General features: G+C 49.2%; 1 protein-coding gene across 2 annotated transcripts in view; it reads right to left on the bottom strand.

Annotated features, from left to right (window-relative positions):
* Window positions 1-569: 569 nt before the first annotated feature.
* The window catches only part of Fkbp5 (FKBP prolyl isomerase 5), an 83858-nt gene continuing 60578 nt past the window's right edge, over window positions 570-23849 (bottom strand). For both annotated transcript variants that reach the window (XM_075979701.1, XM_075979702.1), the window contains exons 6-11: window positions 18016-18172; window positions 13340-13430; window positions 10186-10269; window positions 6236-6421; window positions 3492-3731; window positions 570-2724 (exon numbers count right to left, since the gene is read on the bottom strand). In XM_075979701.1, coding sequence (XP_075835816.1) covers window positions 2620-2724; window positions 3492-3731; window positions 6236-6421; window positions 10186-10269; window positions 13340-13430; window positions 18016-18172 — 863 coding nt within the window. In that variant the 3' untranslated portion in view covers window positions 570-2619. The remainder of the gene's footprint in view (window positions 2725-3491; window positions 3732-6235; window positions 6422-10185; window positions 10270-13339; window positions 13431-18015; window positions 18173-23849) is intronic.

Raw genomic sequence — 23849 nt, forward strand, 5'->3', positions numbered from 1 at the left:
GAGCTCCAAACAATCCCTGTTATACAGCTGCCTTGGTTGTGGATCTTGTCACTGCCACAGAACAGTGACGAGAACAAGGCCACTCTGCTGAGCTTGAGACCAGACGATCCACTGTTCACAGCATGATGGCTCAGAGGTAAAGAGCACTGGCTGCTCTTGCAGAGGTCTTGGGTTCAGTTTCCAGCACCCCACATGGTGGCTCCCAACCATGTGACTCTAGTTCCAGGGATCTTCCTCGGCCACTGTATGCACATGGTGCACGGATACACGTATGCAGGTAAACACCCCCACACAAACTAAACTCCTAAAAAGCCCTCTGAAACAACCAGGAAGAATGAACGGGTGGGGAAGAAAGGAGACTCAGCACTTCAGAGCACTCTGCTCGGTAGGACTCGGGTTCGGTTTCCAGGACCCACATCTGGCTCCCAACTCCCGGTAACTCCAGTTTTAAGGGATCCGGAGTCCTCTTCTGGTCTCCAAGAACACACATACACTCAAGTATACACGGATAAAAGTAAAATTAAAAAATCATACAAACAAAACAAAAAACCCTGAGAACAATGAAAAACCACTTTTTAAAAAATTTATTTAAGGAACACAAAATGCATCTAAATGATTTTTTTGTATTGTTTTGAGACAGGGTCTCACTATGTAGCCCTGGTTGTCCTGGAACTCACCATGTAGACCAAGCTAGCCTGGAACTAGCTCTGTAGACTAGGTTGGCTTGGAACTCACAGAGATCCACCTGCCTCTGCCTCCTGAGTACTGGGATTAAAGGAGTACACCACTACTCCCAGATTCTAAAAGATTTTTTAAAAAACAAAATTTAAATTTATCATCTGGTCATCCATCACTCTATCCCATCTAACAGCGGTTTGACAACATCTTCTGATTTCCATATACATTGTTTGAATTACTGACTACAGTAACATGTCCAGGGGTGCTGGTTTGGAACCTTACATGCTGCCCTCTCCCGGCACCGGTCTCCTTGGCCCAGGACGTACACTCTAGAGATAGCTGGTGAGGTTTCCTGCCAGAAGCTGACTGGCCCAACTTGTTAGACTCAAGCTCTCGCCATGCCCCCACTGTTTCTGCGGTCTAGTTAACAAAACTACGGACATTGGAGAGTTAAATAAGAGAAGTCACCTCCAGCTCTTTGTACCTCCTAGAGGAGACCAGGGTTGAAACATTCATGGAAAGAGGAAGAAGCGTAAAGTGTGAAGTTCAAGGGGTTTTAGTCACCAGGAAATGAAATTCCTCCAAACTTAATTCCACCTGTTGCACGTAGAATTAAATCAGAACAGTGGGAAACAACTTGATTTGTAGGTTTTAAGGTCCTAAAGATGAGACTTGCTTTATTAAAACCACCATAAAAATAAAAACCCATATAAACGCAACTGCCAGTGTTCCTAGGGCTAGGAAAGCGAGGTTTCCAGGCTTAGGTAACGGCTCCCTGGGCTGTTGGGTGCATCCCCTTGGGGATTTCTTGGCTGTGGAGAAGCAAGGCTTGCTCAATCCCATCCATTACCCGTAAGACTAAAATCCAACTACGTGACTATTTAAAACGTGCCCTGATCCAATGCCCAAGTACTGGAGAGTTTGGTGTGATGTACCTACACGGGAAGCCAGCATCCTTTACAGTCCATACCAGAATGAAGAGCCTGTGGAACAGGGGGACAGCACCTCCAGGTACCCTTATTCTAAGAGGAACTGTCTGCTTTCAAACCTCACAGATTCTGCCTTTCAAAACCTAAGCAAAAAAGTAAAAAGTGAAGAAGTATTTTTGCATGATAGAGGAGTGTGAAGTTCCTTCCATAGCGCGCTAACATGCTTACAAGCAATTTAAAAAAAGGAGTGACCGCATCAGTCTTAGTTGGATCTGGACATCAGTCCACTCCACATCTAGGACAAAAGGGAGCCTCAAGCTCCTCACAGCGAGGCAGAAACAGGAGGCTGAGCAGCAGCAGCGTGAAGCACTGAGCGCGAACTCATTCCTAAGGAGGGACAGTGGGGAAAGGAAGGCCACTCCACTGTTCTCATCAGGGAAGGTCAGCCTGGGGACTGACGGCCACACTCAAGAGTCTGGGAAGGGACCCGGGAAGCTGGGCAGGCAGGCAGTGGCCTGCAAGTCTGCTGTGGACCTGGGGATCCCTCGTTTTGGGCTTATGTTCTCAGCACTTGAGTGATTTTCCAACAAAACCTCACCTTCCACCCTGCCCCACCTCCCAAGAGGAAAGCAGAGATCACTGAGTTAGTTTTTCAGGGGTTCCTGCAGTGCTACTGAAGGGCAGATGGACTCTCCAGCAGCCAGGCATTAGGATCATCAAGGGACACCGTGCTGGGCACTGAAGGGGACAAACTGAAATGAGCTGGACTTGAGCGCTGGCTTGGTCTCTCCACACCAACGGCCCTTTCTGGTCTGCTTCCTGGCGTGTCCTCCACCCCACCCCAGGCAGCAGCAGGTGGTTATTTTGGGAAGCTACTGGTCTTGCCATTTGCTTCCAGAATCCCAGAGACTGTAACAAACCTTACACTAAACACTGTTCAGTCCTGAGCTGGGTGTGAGCCCAGCGAGGAGGGCCGAGGGCATCAGGACTCTCTTCCCTCCTTGGCGCGGCGTCATACATGGCCTTCGGCCTTCCCTTCTCCCACGGCCTGACTCTCCGGTCTTTTACCAGCTGCTCCTTCTCCAGTCTTCTTGCTTGTTGCTTTGCTGGCCGCTTCCTGGGGGTTAACAGAGGTGGAGATGAAAGAAGGTTTTATCGGGCCTACAAACGTGGGTCTTGTATTCGGGGTGCACAGCTGGTGAATGCGGTGGTGGCACGCAGTGGAGGAGCTTGCTATCTGGGGTGGCTGTTGAATAATCAAGTCCTAGGTAGTAGAGCTGGGGATGGAGGACAGACTTGGGAGCAGAGCGTGACCGGGACAAGAAGCTGACCGTCTCCAGACAGACTACTGTCAGCCTGGACTCACGGACAGCGTCGGTGAGGCACAGCAGTGACACACCTGCTTCCGCGTCAGGCTCATCCAGGAGCTCAACCAGGAGCTATTCCTCGGAAAAATACTGATGGGCTTAGAATTTCGTTTTTGTTTTGTTTTGTTTTTCCCCCAAGACAGGGTTTCTCTGTGTATCCCTGGCTGTCCTGGAACTCTGCAGACCAGGCTGACCTTGAACTCAGAGATCTACCAGCATCTGCCTCTCCAGTGTTGGGACTGAAGGTGTGAGCCACCGCCATTTGGCTGAATTTCTTAATATTTTTAAATAACAAGCTCACTTGGTTTGGTGACTGACGACTGTAATCCTAGAACTCATGAGGCAAAGGCAGGAGGATAAGTGAGTTGAAACTAGTCAGGTCTATAGAATTTTACAAACAAACAAACAAACAAACAATCCAAAACCTAAAATCCAAGAGCCTTGGTGTGCCTCAAGGACTTAGCCTTCCCCTGGGCAAGCTCAGCTCAGCCGCCGAGGGCCAGGGCCCCGCACATACCTTCGCATCCTGCTCTGCAAACTTCTTGAACATGTTGGCGTACACCCTGCGGTCGCGCTCGTTGTGCTCCTTGGCCTTCTTCTGGCACACGGAGATCTGCAGTCTCGCGGCCTTGTTCTGCGGATTCACTTCCAGCACTCTCTCAAAGTCACCTTTGGCTGACTCAAACTCATTCATGAGCAGCTGGGCTTCGCCCCTTCGGTACAAGCCTTTCTCGTTGGCGCTGTCCAGTCCAAGGGCCTAGAAGAGATGTCCGCAGTTTACAAGGCTGGCCGCAGTTCTCACTCGAGGGCATTACAAATGAATTTAGTATAAAGAGTGTGCGGATGGAGGGAGTCGGGCGAGGGGGCTGAGACGGTGGGACGGCAGCCGTTACACCCTAAGATAAGCGTAGTTATATATAACGGTCACGTAATAATCAAATTCACTTGATTTTCAATGGTTTAGTATAAAATGTCTCTTCCAAAGCTCCTGTGTTGAAGCGCTGCTCCCTAACGGGCAACTCCATCAGAGAGTCCTTACTGACCAGGACAGTAAGAGATTAGAGCAGTGGTTCTCAACCTGGGGGTCACATTATCAGATATCCTGAGTATGGTATTTATAATTTCATAACAGTAGCAAAAGTATAGTTATGAAGTAGCAATGAAATAATTTTATGGTTGGGGTCACCATAACATGAGGAATTGTATTAAAGTATTGAAGGGTCACAGCATTAGGAAGGTTGAGGACCACTGGACTAGAGGAAGGTCAAAGGGGCGTGTGGTGTTTTTATGTTTGTTTTGAGACAGGGTGTTACTATGTAGCTCTGGCTGTCCTGGAACTCAGGCTGGCCTCAAACTCACCGAGATCCACCTGTCCCTGCCTCCTGAGTGCTGGGATTAAAAGTGAGTGCCACTCTAAGCCCTAGAGGTGGCTTTGCTTCCTCTGCTACGCCCTTCTGCCACCCTTCTCTGCCCACGGCAACAGTGCCAGCCAAACATGAATGGAAACCTTTGAACCTAGTGTAAGACAAGTGCCCCAGCCCGGTTTGTGTATGTGTGCACTCGTGTGTACATGGGCCAGATGTCCACCTCGAGGAGCCGTCCACCTCGAGGAGCCGTCCACCTCGTGTGTGAGACAGTCTCTTGCTAGCCCGGCTGGTCAGTGGGACCTGAGGATCTGCCAGTCTGCCCCAACAACACTGAGATTACAGGCATGGGTGGCTCAGAGTAATAATAATAATTATTATTTTTGCATGTGTGTGGGCATTTTGCCTGCATGCATGTCTGTGTACGTGCACGCCTGTGGATCCTCTGACTGGGAGGTACGGAAAGCGAGCTGCTGTGTGACCTGGGTCCTCTGAGCGGCGGGTACCCTTAGCCACGGAGCTGCTCTTACTCCTTAGACACAGCTTTTATGTGGGTGCCAGGGCCCAAACTCAGGTCCGCAAGCTTGTGTGACAAGCACTTCACTGAGCCACTTCCTCCCCACCTATAATTTTTTTTTCGAGACAAAGTTTCTCTGTCTAGCTTTGGGGACTGTCCTGGAACTCACTCTGTAAACCAGGCTGGCATCGAACTCACAGAGATCCACCTGCTCTGCTTTCCGAGCCCCACCTAAAATCTCTAGTTCTAGGAATTCACCCTGTGCAAACACAACGACGAGACTTTCACCCCTGAGTGCACTCATCTGATGGGAAGGGGAGTCCTGGCTTCACACAACTAAGTCCAAATCTTTCGCTAATCAGCTTTAAACTTATTTTTTATGTGTATTGTGCGTAAGTGTATGGGTGTGCATGCACACACGCATGCACGCACACACCAGGGGCCACAGATCTTCCTCTATTATTCTCTGCCTTACCCCTTTTGAGGCGGGGTCTTGCTTTGAACCTGGAGCTCCTAATTATCAGGGAGGCTAGCAGCCAACAGCCTTCACGACCCTCCTATTTTACTCAGTGTTCCCACTCTGTGTGGGCTAGGCAGACTTACTATGTGGGTGCTGAGAGAGACTCAGACTCTGGCCGCCCATGCCTGCACAGCAAATGCTCTCAGAACCAGTGAGCCACCTTTCCAGCCCTGAATCATGGACAGCGGGGTTGTACATACAAAATCCTGAATTTTATCCCTAGCTTAAAACAAAACAAAAACCAAACCCAAAAATAACCCCCCCTTGTGGTGTAGGATTGTAATCTCAACACTCAAGAGCTGGAGGCAGGAAGATCAGAACTTCAAGGTCATTTGTGGCTACACAGCAAATCTGAGGTCAGACTGGGATCTGAGACCTTGTCTGAAAAACAAACACGGGTGCTAGTGTACGCGTGTGAAGGGAGGAGCTGTGTGTGCAGTGGTGACTGGGGGGGCACTGAGCTGGCTCGTAGGCGAAGGCCCTTGCTGAGGAGCATCACAAACTGGGTTTGGTCCTCGGGACCCAGACGGTGGAAGGGGAACTGACTCCAGAGAGCTGTCCGTGAGTGTTCACCATGGCTTGCACACAACCTCCCACACCCACATAAACGTTTAGGGAATGGGGGGAGGGAGCTGGAGAAATCATTCAGTGGCTAAGAGTCTGACTCTTGCAGAAGATCTGAATTCAGCAGCCAGCGTCCACACGGGGTGGCTCACAACGGCCCATAACAAACAAACACACACCAGTCCACGTCTAGCCCAATCCAATGAGTGTCCCAGCTCATGCTGAGCACAGAGGAGACAGCCGAGAGAGGCAGAGGGCGAAGATGGCCCCCCAGCCCACGACACGACATCACCCACCTTGTCGCAGCACTCCACAGCTTTGGTGTACTCTCGGAGCTTCAGGTAGCACATGGCCAGGTTTAGGAAGGCTGCAAGCAGGAACGATTCAGAGGCTTTTGACTCCTTCTCCGATAGGCCGTACTCCATCTCCAGCCAGGACACTATCTTCCCGTACTGAATCACAGCCTGCATGTACTTGCCACCCTAGGGAGAAAGCCAGTGATGACTGGTACTGTGCTCTAGAAGGGACAGAGTGAACCGAGTCCTCAGGAGGACTAGGCCTGCACGACAACCCCGCTCTGTGTCCCTCAGTTTCCAGGCCTCAGCTCTCCTGCCCCCTCCTAGTCCTGCGCGAGCCTGGGAAGGAGCCTGCAGCAGGCTGACACCACAGCGTGCTGGTTTCTAGCAGCAGGTGGTTACACCATTTGAAGCCAACACTCAACAGTCTTTCAAAAGGGTGGTGAGCCGTATGGCTTATGGAAAAGGGGGTGACTTTTCTCTTCTCTCCTGGCATTCAACACTGCATAGTAAATACTGCAATATGGTGACGTGTCCCCAGACAGCAAGCCTGGGCTATCTAAAGCAGATGGTGCAAGTCCCCACTCTCAGTAGTAGTGTGAAAGCAGCACCTGTCAACACGGGCAAAACTGCAGCAGTGTATCTGTGCCGCTGTGTGGCTGTGCCGCTGTGTGTCTGTGCCCTGGCGGCTGTGCCCCAGTGTGTCTGTGCCCTGGCGGCTGTGCCCCAGTGTGTCTGTGCCCTGGCGGATGTGCCCCAGTGTGTCTGTGCCCTGGCGGCTGTGCCCCAGTGTGTCTGTGCCCCTGTGGCTGTGTCCTGGCATCATTTTACTTGTAAGAGTAGGCAGTGGGAACACACCTAGCTGGTTGGCAGCATACAGTATAAGTAACCTTAACATCAAAACTCAATGTGAGAGAAAACTAGTCTACTCTTGCTTGTCCTACCGTCCCTCCTCCGCAGTACTAAGGACTGAACCCAAGGCCTCATGCACACTAAGCAAGCACTATACCCATTATATCTCCAAGCCTTCATTTCTATTTTAGACAGACAGGGCCTTGTTAAGTTGTCAAGGCTAGCCTCAAACTTGCTGTCTCCCTGCCTCAGCTTCCAGAACAGTGGCTCTCCATTTTCTTAATGCTGTAGCCCTTTAGGGGTCAACCAACAGGTTGAGAAGCGCTGTTCCAGAGTAAGCAGAATCCCAGGCACGGCCGGCACAGGCCCTGGCCCTGCTGACTAGTGCTGACTGCTGTAATAACCAATGCCGCGGCATCTGGGAATCTCGCACATGAAGCCGCAATACAGGCGAGGGCTCTTTTCTGCAGCAGCCGAGTACAGCCTGCGCAGAGCACACTTCCTATCAGGTGGCAGAAGGGCAGTCAACCCAAGATCACCCCCTTAGCACCGCTGAGACCCACAGAGGACCGACTGCATTCAGCCCACTGTGTGGAGCTCTCGCCACAGCCAGCCAGCCAGACACACTTCCTTCCCGAGGGCACTAGGGGGCGCAAGACGCCCGCACACAGCAGTGAGCTCAGCCTTCACAGGCCAGGTCAGAACCAGGTGAGGGCAGTCATTTCCTGCGACGTGGAAAGGAAGTTCCAACATCAACCAAAGAGCACTATTTAATCCTACTTTGCTCACAGCACTGAACCAAACTGGCAGGTCGATAAAAACGTGTGGATGTCCTGAAGTCCAAATCCGCAGGGCAGCCGACCTCTGCAGGACCCATACATCTGCACGCAGTGTGCACCACCCTGGGGAGCCGGAGCTGGTAGTGAGGCTGCCCCTAGTGCTGCCAGGGACCACGCACAGGAGGCAGCCCACCAACGCTGCTGGAATATGCAGCTCCAGCGAGCATCACCGCTGTGATCTATCATTAGGAAGCTGCCTCCAGGAACTCTGGCGGGACAGAATGTTCAGAGACGTTCTGAGCTGAGCTAAGCCCTTAGGTCAGCGGTTTCGAACCTTTCATTAATTTCCCCTTCAACAGACTAACGTTTTGAAAGATCTTGTCTATCAAATTACATGCTAAAAATACCATGTTCCATATGTGTGACCGACGATCCATATTTTATCCAGATTGGTGATTTTAGGAAGATTCAGAACATGCTGAAACCAATGTATGTATCATCACTGTAACGTTGATGTGGCCCGACCAACACAGGTGAGTGATCTCAATCATAGGAAAAGCAAAGGCCTAATGTTCCGATTCCCATGCAGAGTTCCCATCTGTATGCTTTCTGACGATTCATACATTAGTTTGGCATCTTTGTTAAGAATAAACAAACGCATGTATTATTATTAAAAGTCTCTGGATTTCATCCACAGTGAAAAGCATGCTCTAAAATGATGATCCAGCATCACTCAGGATAAACCAAGCTCATCTTCACTACACGCAGCGTGCACACGCACTAAGACAATCCTAGGACCCAATCACGGGTTTCAGTTCAAAGTGGAAAGCAGATGAACCACCCCCCAAAACAAAAAGCCCAGTCATCTATACTGTCTCTGGCAGTGTTTTTCTGGGGTGACTACAGTCTCACAATTCTTCAGCTTGGTCCCCTCCCACAGATGAAGCTGTAGATGCAGCAGCGTATCTCAGAAATAAGCTCATGAACACTTGACTCAGGCATCCACTTTATATATAGTGTTATGGAAAAAAAAAACAATGAATTTTCTTTAACAAGCCCTAGAAAAAAAAAGAACTTTTTTTAAAGACTGCCAGTACAAGAAAGATAACTGAAGAACACATGGGCAGCCTCTCCTACTCCTTTTTTTTTTTTTTTCCAGATAGGGCCTCACTATGTAGCCCCGGCTGGTTAGAACTTGCTATGGAGACCTAGCCTTGAACTTGGAGAGCCTTTGCCTCTGCTTCTGGAGCACTGGGATTAAAGGTGTGTGCCACCACAGCTGCTTCTGGCGTCAATCTCTTTGGAATAGACTGGCGAGCAAGCTGCGTGTCATTCTGAAATTTCTTTTCTTGCACCTAGGATTAGGACCCGTAGGATAAAGCACTGGCTCCTAGGTCCCACGGATAGGGCTCCGGGGAAGCAGCTGTCACTAAGGGCGGCTGTAAGTGGCATCACTGTGGCCACTGCAAGGTTCAGAGCTGTCTTCCTAGCAGGTCCTTGGGAAGGTTGTGCTGGGCATCCCTGGATGCTGAGTCTCCAGGCCGTTCTGAGCACCCAGCCACCACCACTAGAGGCATCTTTATTTTGCTGCTCAGTTACAGCAGCAGTGATGTATTTCTAGATAAAACTCATCAAACAAGGGAGGCAGTGGTGGCGCAGCCTTTAATCCAGAGGCAGGCGGATCTCTGTGAGTTCAAGGCCAGTCTGGTTCACAGAGCAAGTTCCTGGACAGCCTGTCCAGAAACCCTGTCTTAAACAACAATATTCTCAATTATTTATGACTTATTTTGAAGATAACGACGGCTGTGAAAACCGCTGTTCCCACTTAGAACGCAAAGGGAACTCGTTTCTCAACCGGAAACTAATGCGAACAACCAGGAGACGGCTCTGCTGTGCGTACGGGAAAGCAAGCCCACTGCTGCATATGAGGAAATCACTCCACATGTCCACAGACTGCATGTCTTTCCTGTCACGTGTCATTGCTGTGAACTCTGACCCATAACAGCCACTCTGCATCCTTTCTCTCCACACTTACTGCACGCTGACTACGGGCCAAGCAGAACCTGCTAGGCACTGAGTGCTCTGGTGCGGGTGAGCCGGCCAGGTGTCGTCTGCTCTGAGGACGGTTACAGAGAGGGCCTGCAGTATCTCCTTCACACTAACGTACTGTTCTCACTGCCAAGAGCAGGCCTGTGAAAACTGACGGTTATTCTCACCAAAAAGGTGTCGGCAGAATGAAGAGCAGGAAACGACAGTAAACAGCTCACGGACACGTGAGTACACAGCTTAACACGGAAGGATTTACAGGGACTCACGCACCTTGAAGTACACAGTTCCCTTCTCTTTGACAATGGCCGCCTGCTCCAGCTTTTCTTTGGTATCCATCTCCCACGACTCTTTGGCCTGTGTACAGATTTGTGGCAGTTAGACAGACAAGCAGGACGCACCAGCTGAAGCCTAGAGAACAAACAGCGCCTACTTCTAGAAGATTCCCAAATGCAAAGACACTGGCAGGCCGAGCTCCCAAGCTGCGGTCTGACCCATGCTGCCGATGGGCTGCACTCCAGCCTCGGGGAGGACCGAGCTACTCGCTTTCCGACTCTGAAGTGGGATTATTACTGATGGTCCAGGCCAAGCTGCGCTTGCATAGAGAATTTTTCAAACTCCAGATCAGGCAGCTGTCTCATTATTCACGCAACCAGATGTATTACGGCCTCTAACAGTATCAGCTTGCGGGATCTCCCCCCCCACCCCCCAGACAGTGTACAACCCTGCAGATAAGGATGACCTTGAACTTCTGATCCTCCTGCTGCCACCTCCCCAGTGCAGGGGATGACCGGTGCACACCACACTGCCTGCTTTCACTTGGGGGATTTTCAGCAAAATGCGACGGGAAAGATGCAGCTCATGCAACACCATCCCTGTAGAGCTGCACATAAATGACGTCACTGTCATCCGGTGAAGTATGGTTTGTATTATGTGTACCCGACCCTCCACAGTAGTACACACAGGCCCAGAAACAGCAGCTCTGGGGCCGTGCTCAGTGAGACAGTGCTTGTTCTGTGTGCTCGAGACCATGGCTTCAACCCCCAGCACTTAAAAAAATCCATATATACAGCTGGATTTAAGATCACAGAACTCAGCGGAATAACTGTGCTATTCTAGGAAAAAGTAATAGGCGTGGTTGGCTCTATTTGAATTAGAAAGTTCAAATGGAGGGCTGGAGAGATGGCTCGGCAGCTTAGAGCACTGACTGGCTGCTCTTCCAGAGGACCCGAGTTCAATTCTACCACCCACATGGCAGCTCACAACTGTCTGTAACTCCAGTTCTAGGAAATCTGACACCTTCTCACAGACACACAGGCAGAATAGATACCAATGCACATAAAATAAAAATACATCTTAAAAAGACAAAACAAAACAAAAATACCCCACAATTTCTTTCAAGTGGAGCTGGGCAGTGGTGGCGCACACCTTTAATCCCAGCACTCGGGAGGCAGGGGTAGGCGGATCTCTGTGAGTTCGAGGCCAGCCTGGCCTGCAGAGCTAGTTCCAGGACTGCTAGGGCTGCTATACAGAGAAACCCTGTCTGAAGAAACCAAAACCAACAAACACTGCTAATGAGCGTGGACCTATGTGAACCACGGCCAATGTCAATTTCTCTATCACTCCCCACCTATTTTTAAGAAAGTAACATTTTTATTTATTTTCCAACAGTTTTCCTTTGCGTCCTTCCTAAAGCTTTATGGATTTTCTGTGCTCTTACGTGTGTGTGCATGTGCACCGTGTGTGCGCATGTGCACCGTGTGTGCCTGTGGAGTCAGTTCCCCTTCTGTGAGACTCTAGAGACAAACTCAGGCCGCTCGGTTTGCAGCTGGTGCTTTACCCGGGCAGCCATCTTGTCAGAGCTTCACTGAACTTTTTGAGGGTCTCTCACTAAACTCGAAGCAAACTGATTGGCTAGGCTGGCCAGCCAGCAATCTGGCTGCTCAGCCATGGGTCACTGGCATGTGTCTCCATGTCCAGCTTTCACAGGGTGCTAGAGGTCTGAGCACAGGCCCTCATGCTTACCCCACCTCCCCAGCTCTCTCTTTGTATTTTTTTCATGGGGTGTGGTGGTGGTGGCGACAGGGTCATGCTATGTAGCCCAGGCTGGCCTGACACATGCCATCCTTCTGCCTTAGCCTTTTAGAGCACTGGGATTATAAGTGTGCACCACCACATCTGGCTTCTGACTTCAATTTCCTTTCTTTAAGGCAGGGGATTGGGGCAGGTGAATTCCAAAGACATCACAGGCCTCTACCTGTGAGTCCGCCCAGTGACGTGAACAGGCACACTTGTGGAGAGGTGACCGCACGAGCTTGGTGCAGTGTGACAGTGAGAATACTCTCAAAAAAGCATGGGACAGAGGGTAGGAGCCCTCTATAAGAAGGGTCAGGACAGCCAAAGGCCTTGACAATCGTGTGCTAAAGACTCTTTTCGCCATCTTAGCAATAAAAGCCCATGAAGAGATCACTCCTGAGCTTGGAGGCCTTCAAAGGAGGTCACCCCTCAAAAGAAGCCATGGTGTGACAGGATGCTGGTGTGGGAGAACCCTACTACTTTCTCCCAGACTTACAGGCTACGAGGTGACAACTGTCCTTTGGAATCTAGTATGACATGGAAGACATTTCCTAGCAAGAACCTGAGGTACAGATCACGGGGCTGTGGCAGCACTGGAAGAAAGATAAAAAGGGCCGTTCCTGAGAGCTCCGGGAACGAAGGGTGGGATGTTGGTCATTTGGAGATACAGCTGAGGACGACAGCCTACGTAGCTTACGGGGGATGCGGTGTGTCTGCCCAGTAAAGGCAGCTGGAACCTACAGAGGTAGCCCTGGGTGGGAGTGAGCAAGTCCAAGGCCATGGCAGATTTCCTCCCCTACTCTTGGACCAGCATGAGAACAGCTGGGTAGCAGGTTTGTTTCTTGTCCCTAGTTGGAGCCCTGCTGGCGCCAAGGCTGAGACCTTGGGATCACAACCTGGAGCCCCAGCGGAGGCCTCTCCGAGACTCCTGTGAAGGGTACAATCCGTTCAGCCCTGAGAAGCTGCACCCCCACCTCCCCCAAGGAGCTGCTTGGCAGTACGTGAACTTTTTTGTCCTCAACCCAGGAAAAAAAGTAGAAAAAGAACAAGCCTAGGAACAAATAAGGGAACAAGTCTTGGATTCTACCCAAGAGTTTAAAAAAAAAGAAGCAGAAAAACAAAGGCTGACACACACAGTAACAAAATAACACCGCTCCTCTTATATCCACCCTCCATCAGCCTCCCAGGCTGTGAGCAAAAGTGGCGGGGTGGCGGGGTGGGGGCAGGAATCACGGGGAAAGAGAAGCAGGCACAGAAATAGATACCACTTAGTCAAACTGCCTAATACACGGTGACGGGAAGGGTATGAGAAGAGACCCACCACGACTTTTGAGAAGTTCGCTTTTCTCACCTTTTCGAAGCTCTTAAGCGTAACTTCATATGTGAGCTCAGCATTGGGTTCAATGCCAAATTTAGGCTTCCCTGCCTCTCCAAAACCATATCTGAAATGGAGAGGGAAAAACAAGACTTTAAAAGAACTGACGCATTTCCAGGTACTTCCTTTGGTATTCTGAGGTGTAGAATCAGCACCATCAGAGACCCAGTAGAGGCTGACCAGAAGGAGAAACATCCCGCGGTTCACTGCTGTGTTTTCTTAGACCCAGCTTTCGTGCATGAGCGCGTGCACACGCACACACACACACACGTTCGTCTCTTATACACATACATAATTCCTGCACTACCTGGGACAGTGTGTTTGATATGCTTTTCAATATTGATGTCTTTTTCTCTGCTTGATTTGCGACTTAATCCTTTCCTTTTTTGCTACGAGGGATTTTTTCCCTTTAAGCTCTATGGGCAGAGAGGACAGAGGAGTAAATGTGATCATTAAAGTCAACACAGTTCTGTCCGAATCACTTCCAACATTTTGCCGTCTATGACTGTCATTTTACCCAACTCCCTCGCACTCCCTCCCCTCCCACTGGAACCTTTCCCCACCATGGCCCTCTCCCACTCTCACGTCTGAGTTCCCTCAAGTCTTCGTTTCAGAACAAGCTTCTCACTCTAAAGCACTGCTGCTAAGAAAACAGCTCTTAAAGAGTTAAAAGGGGCACTGAAAACAGAACGGAACACATGGCTACAGCCAGCAGCCCAGCACCCCACTTAGAGGCATACAAACTTTTACACCTCTTAATTATCCTGTTTAAGATGCAGTAAATACCCTTTAGCCAAAACCTACTAAGTTAAAAAAAGACAAAATAAATCCGGAGCTATGTAAATTTAATTTTGAGAAACAAGGCCTTGCTAAGTAGGGTGCTGGTTTACTGGGGTATGCCATCACAGCAAGCTTTTGTAAATTAGGTCCAGGGAACTGCTTCAGATCTTAAACAAATTAAATGTATTTGGGAAGCATGTGTCCGACAGAACAGAACCCCATGGAGATCTGTCTGTTTTAGGGTTTCCCAGCATCTAGAACACTGCCCTATGCTGGGTTTGGTGGTCCAAGCCTTTAATTGAAGCATTTGGGAGGCAGAGGCAGGCAGGTCTCTCTTAGTTCCAGAACAGCCAAGGCTACAAATAGAGAAACACTGTCTCAAAAAAAAAAAGAAAGAAAGAAAGAAAGAAAGAAAGAAAGAAAGAAAGAAAAAAAAAATCAGAACAGTGCTCAGTATATAACAAGGGGTTCACTGGAACACCGTTTTTATCTGCTATGAGCCAAGCTACTCTTGAAATATGAAATGGCACAAAAAGTTCAGTTAATCCAAACTTTCTGGTGATGGTTTGAAAGATGTCAAAACTGGTTTAAGGCTATAATATCCCACTCGGGTCTTCTTGGGGCGAGGGACCGAGGAAGAACACACACACCATGCTGCACGCGCCACTCCTCCATCCCGCCTGAGTTTTCAGGAAGGCCTGCTCACTCACTCACCTCCACTGCTGCTCAAGACCATGGGCAGCAGGAGCAGAGGCGCGGGCGCCTGGGAAGAACTGGGTGCGGCAGCCCACACAGGCAAAGGGCATCTTCAGCAAAGCAATAAAGGAGAGGGTACAATTGCCAGTGGCCAATTCTAGGAAATGGCGTCTGGTTTTCTCCCTGGGGCGGGGAGAGTGGGCTGTCTCAGAGCTGCTCCTCACCTGCTGCAACGGAGGCAGGCAGGTGGGTGCTTCTTAAGTCTGCTGCTGAGAGACGCTAGGATCCGCAGTTCTGCTAAGTAGGGACGAATGCAACAGATGAACGGCATTCGCTTGGAACAGAGGCGGTTCACTGGGCTGATTTTAGCCCTTCTTTGTCAGGGACATTTAGCAATGCTTGGAGATCTGAGTAGGACCACTGGCTGGCAGAGAGTCCAGGAATATTGCTGTACATTGTCATGGCACAGGCAATCCTCCTCCGCTACAACCAGAAATTATCTAGCCCTAAACATCAACAGTGGTGAGGGCTGCCTAAGAGGCTCTCGCTGGAGGCTCCACTACGCGGTGGGGTGGGGTGTGGGGAGTGTGGGGACAAGTTTGAAGGAACCACAGCCTAACTATTACCAGGGGATTAAAGAAGATTATTTGTACCGTCTCTCCTGGTTAAAACAATAATTCTGCTAAGACTGGTGGACACATCTTGGGAGACCAGGCGCATATCCATCCATTCCAGAAACAGCTAGCCTGACTCTGTTAAACAGAAGGTGCCCGACTCACACTGGCTCAGACTGGGCAAAGCAGGACCTGACTGGAAGATGAAACAGAAATGGAGTCCAGAGTCAACACCTGAGCAACAGCTGCCTTTAGGGAAGATACAGAAAGAGGTCAAGGGCCAGCCTGCCTTGTAGGGAACAGCAGCACTTGCGTGGGCTCTCACCAGCTGCTCCTTACAGACAAAGCTGAGGCCAGAGGCAAGTGCTTCCTGAGCGGTCACAGAGACAGTACCAAGCTCAGACCCCACTGTCCCGAGGGAGCTGGGGACCCACACGGCTGGCCTATAATTAGTCATCACTCTTAACAGCCTGTGTTTTGTTTGGGATTGTTACAAAAGAGGCATAAAGTAAAAAGAAGGAAAGAGAAAAAAGTTATCAGTACTTAACCTAAAACAAAAGAGAGACCAGTCACAATATTTAATTATTTCTTTGAGCACAGAAAATACATTTAAGAACAGTGAGAAAAACTCTTGGAATGAGAAGGTCTCCAGGAGGGACTGCCAGGCTCAGTATTCTAGAGAACACTGAAGAAAAGACACCGCCCCAGTGGGAGAAAACTGGATGCTTTGTTAGTTTCTTAAGAAAACATCCTGTCAAGGAGTCTGTGGTTGTCAAGGAAGGTGTGTGTGTGTGGGGGGTGGCATACAGAAGACCACTCAGAGTACAAACTGGCTCAGCATTTTATCTGAACAAGACAAGTCCGTATGTTGCACCCATACAACCCCTATGCACACCTGGTGCACAGGGATGGTCTACATACATGTAAGCATCACACACACATGAAGACAGTGTAGACAGCATTGCACAGAATATACGTCACAGAAATCAATATACCAACAAAATACTCCAGAGATATGTCAACATACCATCCCCCCAGGGGGCGGGCAGGAAAAAAAAACTTTATATACCAAAACTTATGAGAACTTGATAGTTTTTATGCCTGAAAAGATTCGAAAAGCCTACCCTTTGTTCTGCAGAGATTATTTTCCTGTGGCCTAAGGGTAAAAGGAACAAAAGCCATTGCAAAGACCATAGGAGCTAATGAGGAAGGGCTCCCCTGGGCAGGGGGTTTGCTAAGGCTTCACCTACTTCTCCATGCAGGCCTCTGCAACCTTGCAAGACGGTTAGGCGACCTGCCCCGTGCCATCAAGGTGGGCTGCGGAGAAAGCATGCCAGTGTGACCTGCAAGAACCAGCTACACTAAGAAACGTCTGACTTGCTTAACTGTCTTACCAGCTGGGCTAAGACCTGAAGATCTGGGGCATGTGTTACTGAACGCTCACCCTTTACAGAGCTGATCCCTATGGACTCAACCGTGAGAACATACCTGGAACATACAAGCCACCTGAGGGGAGCGCTACTATAATTCTGCAATGTCAGATTTAAAGTGATTAGGGAGCTTTAATCTCAGCACTCAGGAGCCAGAGGCGGGTAGTTTGAGACCAGCATAGTTTACATAGTGAGCTTTAGGGCAGCCAGAGCTAAAAAAAAGTGAGAAGATAGCTCAAAAAAAAAAATGTAGGTTATGAAGAACCTCTGTAAGTGTGTGTGTGGGGGCTTTCAGCCAAAAAGAAGTAGCTTCATTGTAGAGTGAACTATGGCACAGTGTATCAAATACACCAACATAGGACTACAGCCGTGGAAGAAAGGGGTGAAGAGAAACAGCAGACAAAAGGGTCTCACGACAGCTTTAGAATCAGGATGGAGTACTCTGGAAGAATTTTCAAGGAAGTGTTGGCAAGGCTAAGAAAACTGGGAAACAGGATTACAGAGAAGATTAGCATTATCATCACTGGACCACTTAGAGGTGAGGGCAGGCCAAAGAGTCTCAGAACTCTGATTCTGCCGGTGGCAATCTGCAGCCTGCGAGGCTACTCTGGACAAGCGGATGTGCTTGCATGCAGGCGGCACCCCTGGATCCTCTCAGGGGTCCATTTCTCAAGATAGAAGAGTTGAATTTATGGTATAATTTTAGATCTAAAAATAATGCAAAACATGTTTTCACAAGAGACTGTCAGTGCCGGGTAGTTCTAAGCTTGGAAGTGCCAATGGCTATCCTTATGACGGGAAAAATTTAGGCAAAAATGAGTCATCTCCGCTGCCTTTAGATCCAGGAAGAACAAGCTGGTTTTTTCTTCCTTCAGGGACTCCATATAAGAATGTGGCATGGATTCAAGTGTAGTAAACCATGCTCTACTGCAACTCTCAACACCGCCTGCTGCACTCAGAGAGAAGAGCACAAGCCAGTCTCAGAAACTTCCACGGTGCTGTGAGGCCCCAAACTGCCCGACTGTCCCCTGACTAATGAGATGACTTCACCGTGGGAAGAACACTGAGTGAGCGAGCAGGCAGCCCTTGGTCTGCAGTGAGCTCCACCGTGTCCCGAAACGCTGCTTCTTACCGTGGTCCCAGATATAAAACACACTGCTCTTCCCTCTGCATTTTCTCCAGGGCTTTGTCGACCCCAATTGGAATGTCGTGGTCCTCTCCTTCACCAACAGTGAACACCACATCTCTGCAGTCAAACATCCTTCCGCCACAGCAGCCTTCCAGGTGGACTGAGGGGAGGAGACAGGACAGTCACAAGCCACGCAGCAACACAGCTTCCCCTCTTGTCCACAAGACACACCCAGGGTCTTCTAGAAGCTTTGCCCACCCAGTCTGACAGTTTAAGAACAAGAGTACTTTTTTCTGTTTTTTTGTTAAATACTTACTAGTTTGCTTCCCCGTGACACAGGGTCACACAATACTGGCTTAAACACATTAATTATGAGAATGCATATAGTCTTGACTATATACAATGGCTTAACCATTTGTAACAGGATCTTGGTTTCAGATGCTTGGGCAAAAAATAAATAATAACACCCAGGACTGAAGGTTGTTTCTGCAATAACACATCCATGCTGAATGAGGAGCGCTTTTAGACTTTGGAGGCAGTCTCTTCTTGTGCCCTGGAACGCTTGTTTTTCTGCCACTGCCTTCCAAGGGCTTTACTGTTATATTATCACAGGCACGCACCACATCTTGCTCTAATTATTTTGCATGGTGGTGGGGACTGAATCCAGGGACTTGTGCATGTAAGGCAAGCCATCAGCCATTGAGTTACATTGCAGCTCCAACTACTTTCAGTGCTAATGCTACATATGCCTTTTCTTCCTCCTCCCTCTCTCCCTCTCTTTCTCTCTCTCAGACAAGGTTTCTCTGTAGCTTTGGAGCCTGTCCTGGAACGAGCTCTTGTAGACCAGGCTGGCCTTGAACTCACAGAGATCCACCTGCCTCTGCCTCCCGAGTGCTGGGATTTAATGTGTGCGCCACCAGCGCCCGGCTCCTTTCAGACAGGTCTTTTTCCTCAGTAAGAAAGATGAATGGCTTGTGAGACAGAACAGCCCCGTTCTTCTTTGATGATCTAGTCGCTTCCTAAGGCTGCTTAACTGATTTCAGGTAAATGACTTCAGAGACTTGAGAAACCACCCTCCCCGAGACATTAGTTCCATGTCCTATGACAACTGTCATCTCCCAAACACAGATCCAATCCCAGCTCACTCCGCTTTCACTATCTGACCTCTATAGTCTCCTGTTTTAGCCCAGAAGCCAGCTTTAAAGCTAATTCCTACAGTCAGCCATCTGGCCTAGGCTGAGAAGCAAGAAACTCCACAGAGTAAAGAGCAGCGGGCTACAGACAGCAGGGCCCCGGTCACCAGAGTCAGGAGCAGCGGGCTACAGACAGCAGGGCCCCGGTCACCAGAGTCAGGACACAAAGCGCTAGGCTGGACACCGCCCTGGTTGCTCCGACTGCTGTCTATCCAATCCTGAGTCAGTTCCTTCAATGGCGATGGCCAGCTTTGACGTCAGGACGTGGGAAAAAGCCTTGTTTTATATCCCATACTCGTTAATTTATATGAAGCCTTCTATAGTATAACCACATTTGGAATGTTCTAGATAAACTAATGGCTAACTTGTAGAATACTCCCCTGCCCTCTGAGCGCATGTTTAACATGGAAACACCAGGCTGAGAACAGTGTAGGAGGGACCCAGCTGGGCAGCAGTGAGTACTGCCAGCAACCTCTTCCATGTTAACAACAGACTTGACTTTACTTTAAAATAGATGCACACCACAGGCTTGGGAGCATATGGTTCTCTCTCTCTCTCTCTCTCTCTCTCTCTCTCTCTCTCTCTCTCTCTCTCTTTCTCTTTTTCCTGGAGTAAAAGGTGATGTTTTTAAAGAAACTAAATCCTTAGCAGGTTGGGTATCTAATCTGAGCCTGAACTCAGGCCTGTAAGCCTAGCCACTCAGGAGGCTGAGGCAGGAGACTCACTCATACAGCTATGGCCTATCTCACAGTAAGAAGTAAAGAGAGGGGTAGGGATAGAACTTGGTGGCATAGTACCTGCTTAGCAAGTAGAAAGCCAGGCTCAAGCCCCAGAACCACAATAAATAAATAGAATTTAGACTAATGGACGTTACTCTCCACAAGAGACCTGCTGAGCACAGTTCTTGCCCATCCACTACTAACAGCCTATCTAGTGCTCAGATTTATCATCCTAGCCTCTTACACCTGGACAGATTTGGGGGCAGGGAAGGCTGACATTTACGGTTAGATGACTGCCTCCTTCCGAAAGCCCAGTGCCTTTAGTGGGGAGGAAGCGGTCAGTACATTTGCTGTGGCTTTGGGCGATCAAGTCTGAGTGTGTTTTCAAAACAGGAAGCCCAGCACTCCTGCGAAGGATCCCCGACTACACATCAGTTTCCTAGACAGATCTGCAGCGCATCATGTGTTTGAAATTACCAAATAATTCCAGACGTTCGCCTTCTGTGCGCAGCAAAGAATGAAGTAAGGCTTAAGAACACTTGCTGCTCTTGCCAACGACCTGAGGCTCAAATCCTAACACCTATAGGGAAGCTCATAACTGTCTGTAACTCTAGTTCCTGGGGATCAAAGCACCCTTTTGGCCTCTGTGGGCACTGCATGCATGTGGTACATAAACTTACATTCAGGTAAACACACACAGACACACAGACACATCTAAAAAGGAAAAAAATTATTAATTTATGCACGTATGTGTTTGAGTGTAAGCTGTATGTGTACAGGTATCCACAGAGACCAGAAGAGGGCATCCAATCCCCTGAAGCTGGAGTTATAGGTAATTTTGAGTTGTCCAGCACCTGTGCTGGGAACCACACCACCTCTGGAGAAGCAGCAGCTAGCTCAGCAGGTCGACGTGGCTGTCTCCTCCTGACAAGCCAAGCTCAGCACCTGGGCCTCAGATGGTAGAAGAGAAGCAATTCCCATAAGCTATCCTCTCATGTACACATGCATACCCACACACATAATAAATAAATAAAAATGTAATTAAACATCTTAAGTGGCATTCCCACATACACTCCGCCTCAGACATCTATGCACCATCTCCTCGTTATATGAAGTTTGGGATGTCAGAGAAAAATGCAGGATCAGCAGCGTGAGCACAGCCCACGATTCTCCACCTCACTGGCTGGACTGGCTAGCTCTGAACACTGCTGTGACAGTCACCACGGTTGCTGACAAGAACTCACCACTAGGGCTCTGGGAAGACTCTTGGAGTGATCTATACAGAGGCACCCAGTTCCTCCGAAGCCCATTTCTGCTGCTCTGTCTCTGGGAGACCTGTGGGTACTTTTGACTTTGTATTCCATAGTACAAATACTCACTTAATAAATATTTAATAAGAGCCGTCATGACTCACTCAGGAGCTCGGCCTCCAGGGCTCAGGAGGTCTGTTGCTAATCTCATCCAGCATGATTTATAGGAAGTAAATGATCTATGACGTGTCCGAAGTGAACAGAAGTACATACAGGATGCTTCTACTTAGGGCTTTTTTGGTTATGAGAAATAAGCAAGTTAAAAAGAGACATTATTTTCTCTTGACTGAAGGTCTAATGTAACCTGGAAGGGGGTGCTCCAACAAACCCCACAAAGTCAAACCAAACCAAATTACCCAAGTGTAGCTGTGCAATCCAGAGTGTAACCACATCAAGTGAGCCCGGTCGCTGCAAAACATCATTTCAACTGGAGCGCTGACTTATTGTTCTCTTACTGCCCTAGAGCAATTTTGTTTTGAAGAGCACAGAACACCCTGTTCTGAATGTGGCTGGCACATGAACTCAATGTGCTGACAGCAATTTGTTCTCTGATTAAAACGTGGGGGGGGGGGGGGGGGAAGGAGAGCGCACAGCAGTAACAAAAACTGGAATGCAAGAACCCCCAAACCGTACAGCTTGTATTTCAGGAAGCAGAACCGAGGAGGAGGCTGCTTAACTTTTAAAAAGTGCTTCAAACGCCACAGCTAAGACGTTAGCTCGGTGAGTGTCCGCTTTCCCCGTTCTAATTATAGCAGCTGGTGTCTGATAGCTCGGCACTCCTTCCCAAAACAATGACTGGGTGGCGGGATCTGAATGGGATTGCTGTGACGGCATTACTACCAGGAAAGACTGGTCATCTGGCTACAGAAAACCGCTATGACGGGTCACTCACACCCGGCGAGGCTCTGCTGCCTAGCTCACGTGGAAAGGGCTTCTCTGGATCTGTTTCCGACAGAGCAGGGTTTCCCAGAGAGCAGATGTGATTAAGCCCCAGGAAGGCAAGCAGAGAGGCACACTGATCACAGGATGTTGTCCCTATCAGGTGTGGTGTTGATACCCCCTCAGGGTCTCCCTTCCTGCTCTGTGCCAGTCTGCCCTATTCACTGAGGCAGACTCCTGCCCCGGGCGGGCATGCGATCTGACTAGATACTGGAAGGGCAGACATTTCCAATCTCACCCCTCTCCCCTCCACAACAGTGCAGACCGTGAGCTAGACCTTGATACTAATCAGTCCCATTCTGTCACCTAACAACCCTGGCTAACTTGTAACTGTAGGATAAACCAGGCACTCAAAAGCCAAGTGCAGTGGCATTTGGGAAGCAGAGGCAGGAGGGTCACTGCCGTGAGACCAGACAGAGCTACACAGCGAGTGGAGGGCAACAGCTACCTAGTGGGACCTGGTCTCAAGCAAACAACCACCACCACCAACGACGACAAACGGGAATTAAATTGAAAAAATAAAGTACTCAGGAGCCTGGTGATATAATCCAGTAGAAAAACGCCTAATCAGTGCTCTCAAAACACTGGGTGCAATCCTCACACAGCACAAAATACTAACTAAAAGTTCAGAGTGAACACAGTGTCAAGTGCAATTCTGGGGACATCTGATCACCACTCAACACATGAGAGGCAAGAGGACCAGCCTTAGTGACATGAGGCCTTGTCTCTAAAGAAAACAAAGGAGCTGGAGAGATGGTCTGGCTGTTAGATACACTTGTTGCTCTTGTAGAGGACCCAGGTTCAGTTCCTAACACCAACATGGTGGCTGACAACTGTCCATAACTTCAGTTTCAGGGGATATGATGCCCACATCTGACCTCCTTAGAGACCAGACACGCATGTGGTACAGACATACATGCAGACAAAAACCACATGTGCATAAAACAATTTTCTAAAAAAATGTAAAAAACCAAAAAACAAGTTAAGTGCTAAATTAAAGCCCTTAGAGAATATTCCTTCACACATGCCAGGGTGTCCCCCACAGCACTCTGTTAGTGTGGACACGGAAGGGAGCTCGGGAAATGACAGACATGGCTGTCTGTTCAGATTAGCTGTGTATTACCCAACACTACATGTTACATGCTGTGCTCTACGGATGGCTGGCGGCGGTGGTGCATGCCTTTAGTTCCAGCATGGAAAGCAGAGGCAGGAGGATCTCTGTGAGTTTAAGTCCAGCCTGATCTACAGAGCGGGTTCCAGAACAGGCAGAGCTACAAAGAGAAATCCTGCCTCAAAAACAACCAAACAAAACACACACACACACAAAAACAACCAAATAAAAAACTGCACCAAAAAAAAAAGGTTGCACCCAATGTCTTCACAGTTGTCAAGCACAAGAAAGACGCCCAGCTGGACCAGACCTACTCAGCACAGCACTGAGCACACAGCCCAGGGCTGCTCCCTGTCTCTGTCTCTGTACAGCACAGCACTGAGCACACGGCCCAGGGCTGCTCCCTGCTTCTGTACAGCACAGCACTGAGCACACGGCCCAGGGCTGCTCCCTGTCTCTGTCTCTGTACAGCACAGCACTGAGCACACAGCCCAGGGCTGCTCCCTGTCTCTGTCTCTGTCTTTGTACAGCACAGCACTGAGCACACGGCCCAGGGCTGCTCCCT

This window comes from Microtus pennsylvanicus, chromosome 7, assembly GCF_037038515.1.
Source record: "Microtus pennsylvanicus isolate mMicPen1 chromosome 7, mMicPen1.hap1, whole genome shotgun sequence".
In the NCBI taxonomy this organism is placed as follows: domain Eukaryota; kingdom Metazoa; phylum Chordata; class Mammalia; order Rodentia; family Cricetidae; genus Microtus; species Microtus pennsylvanicus.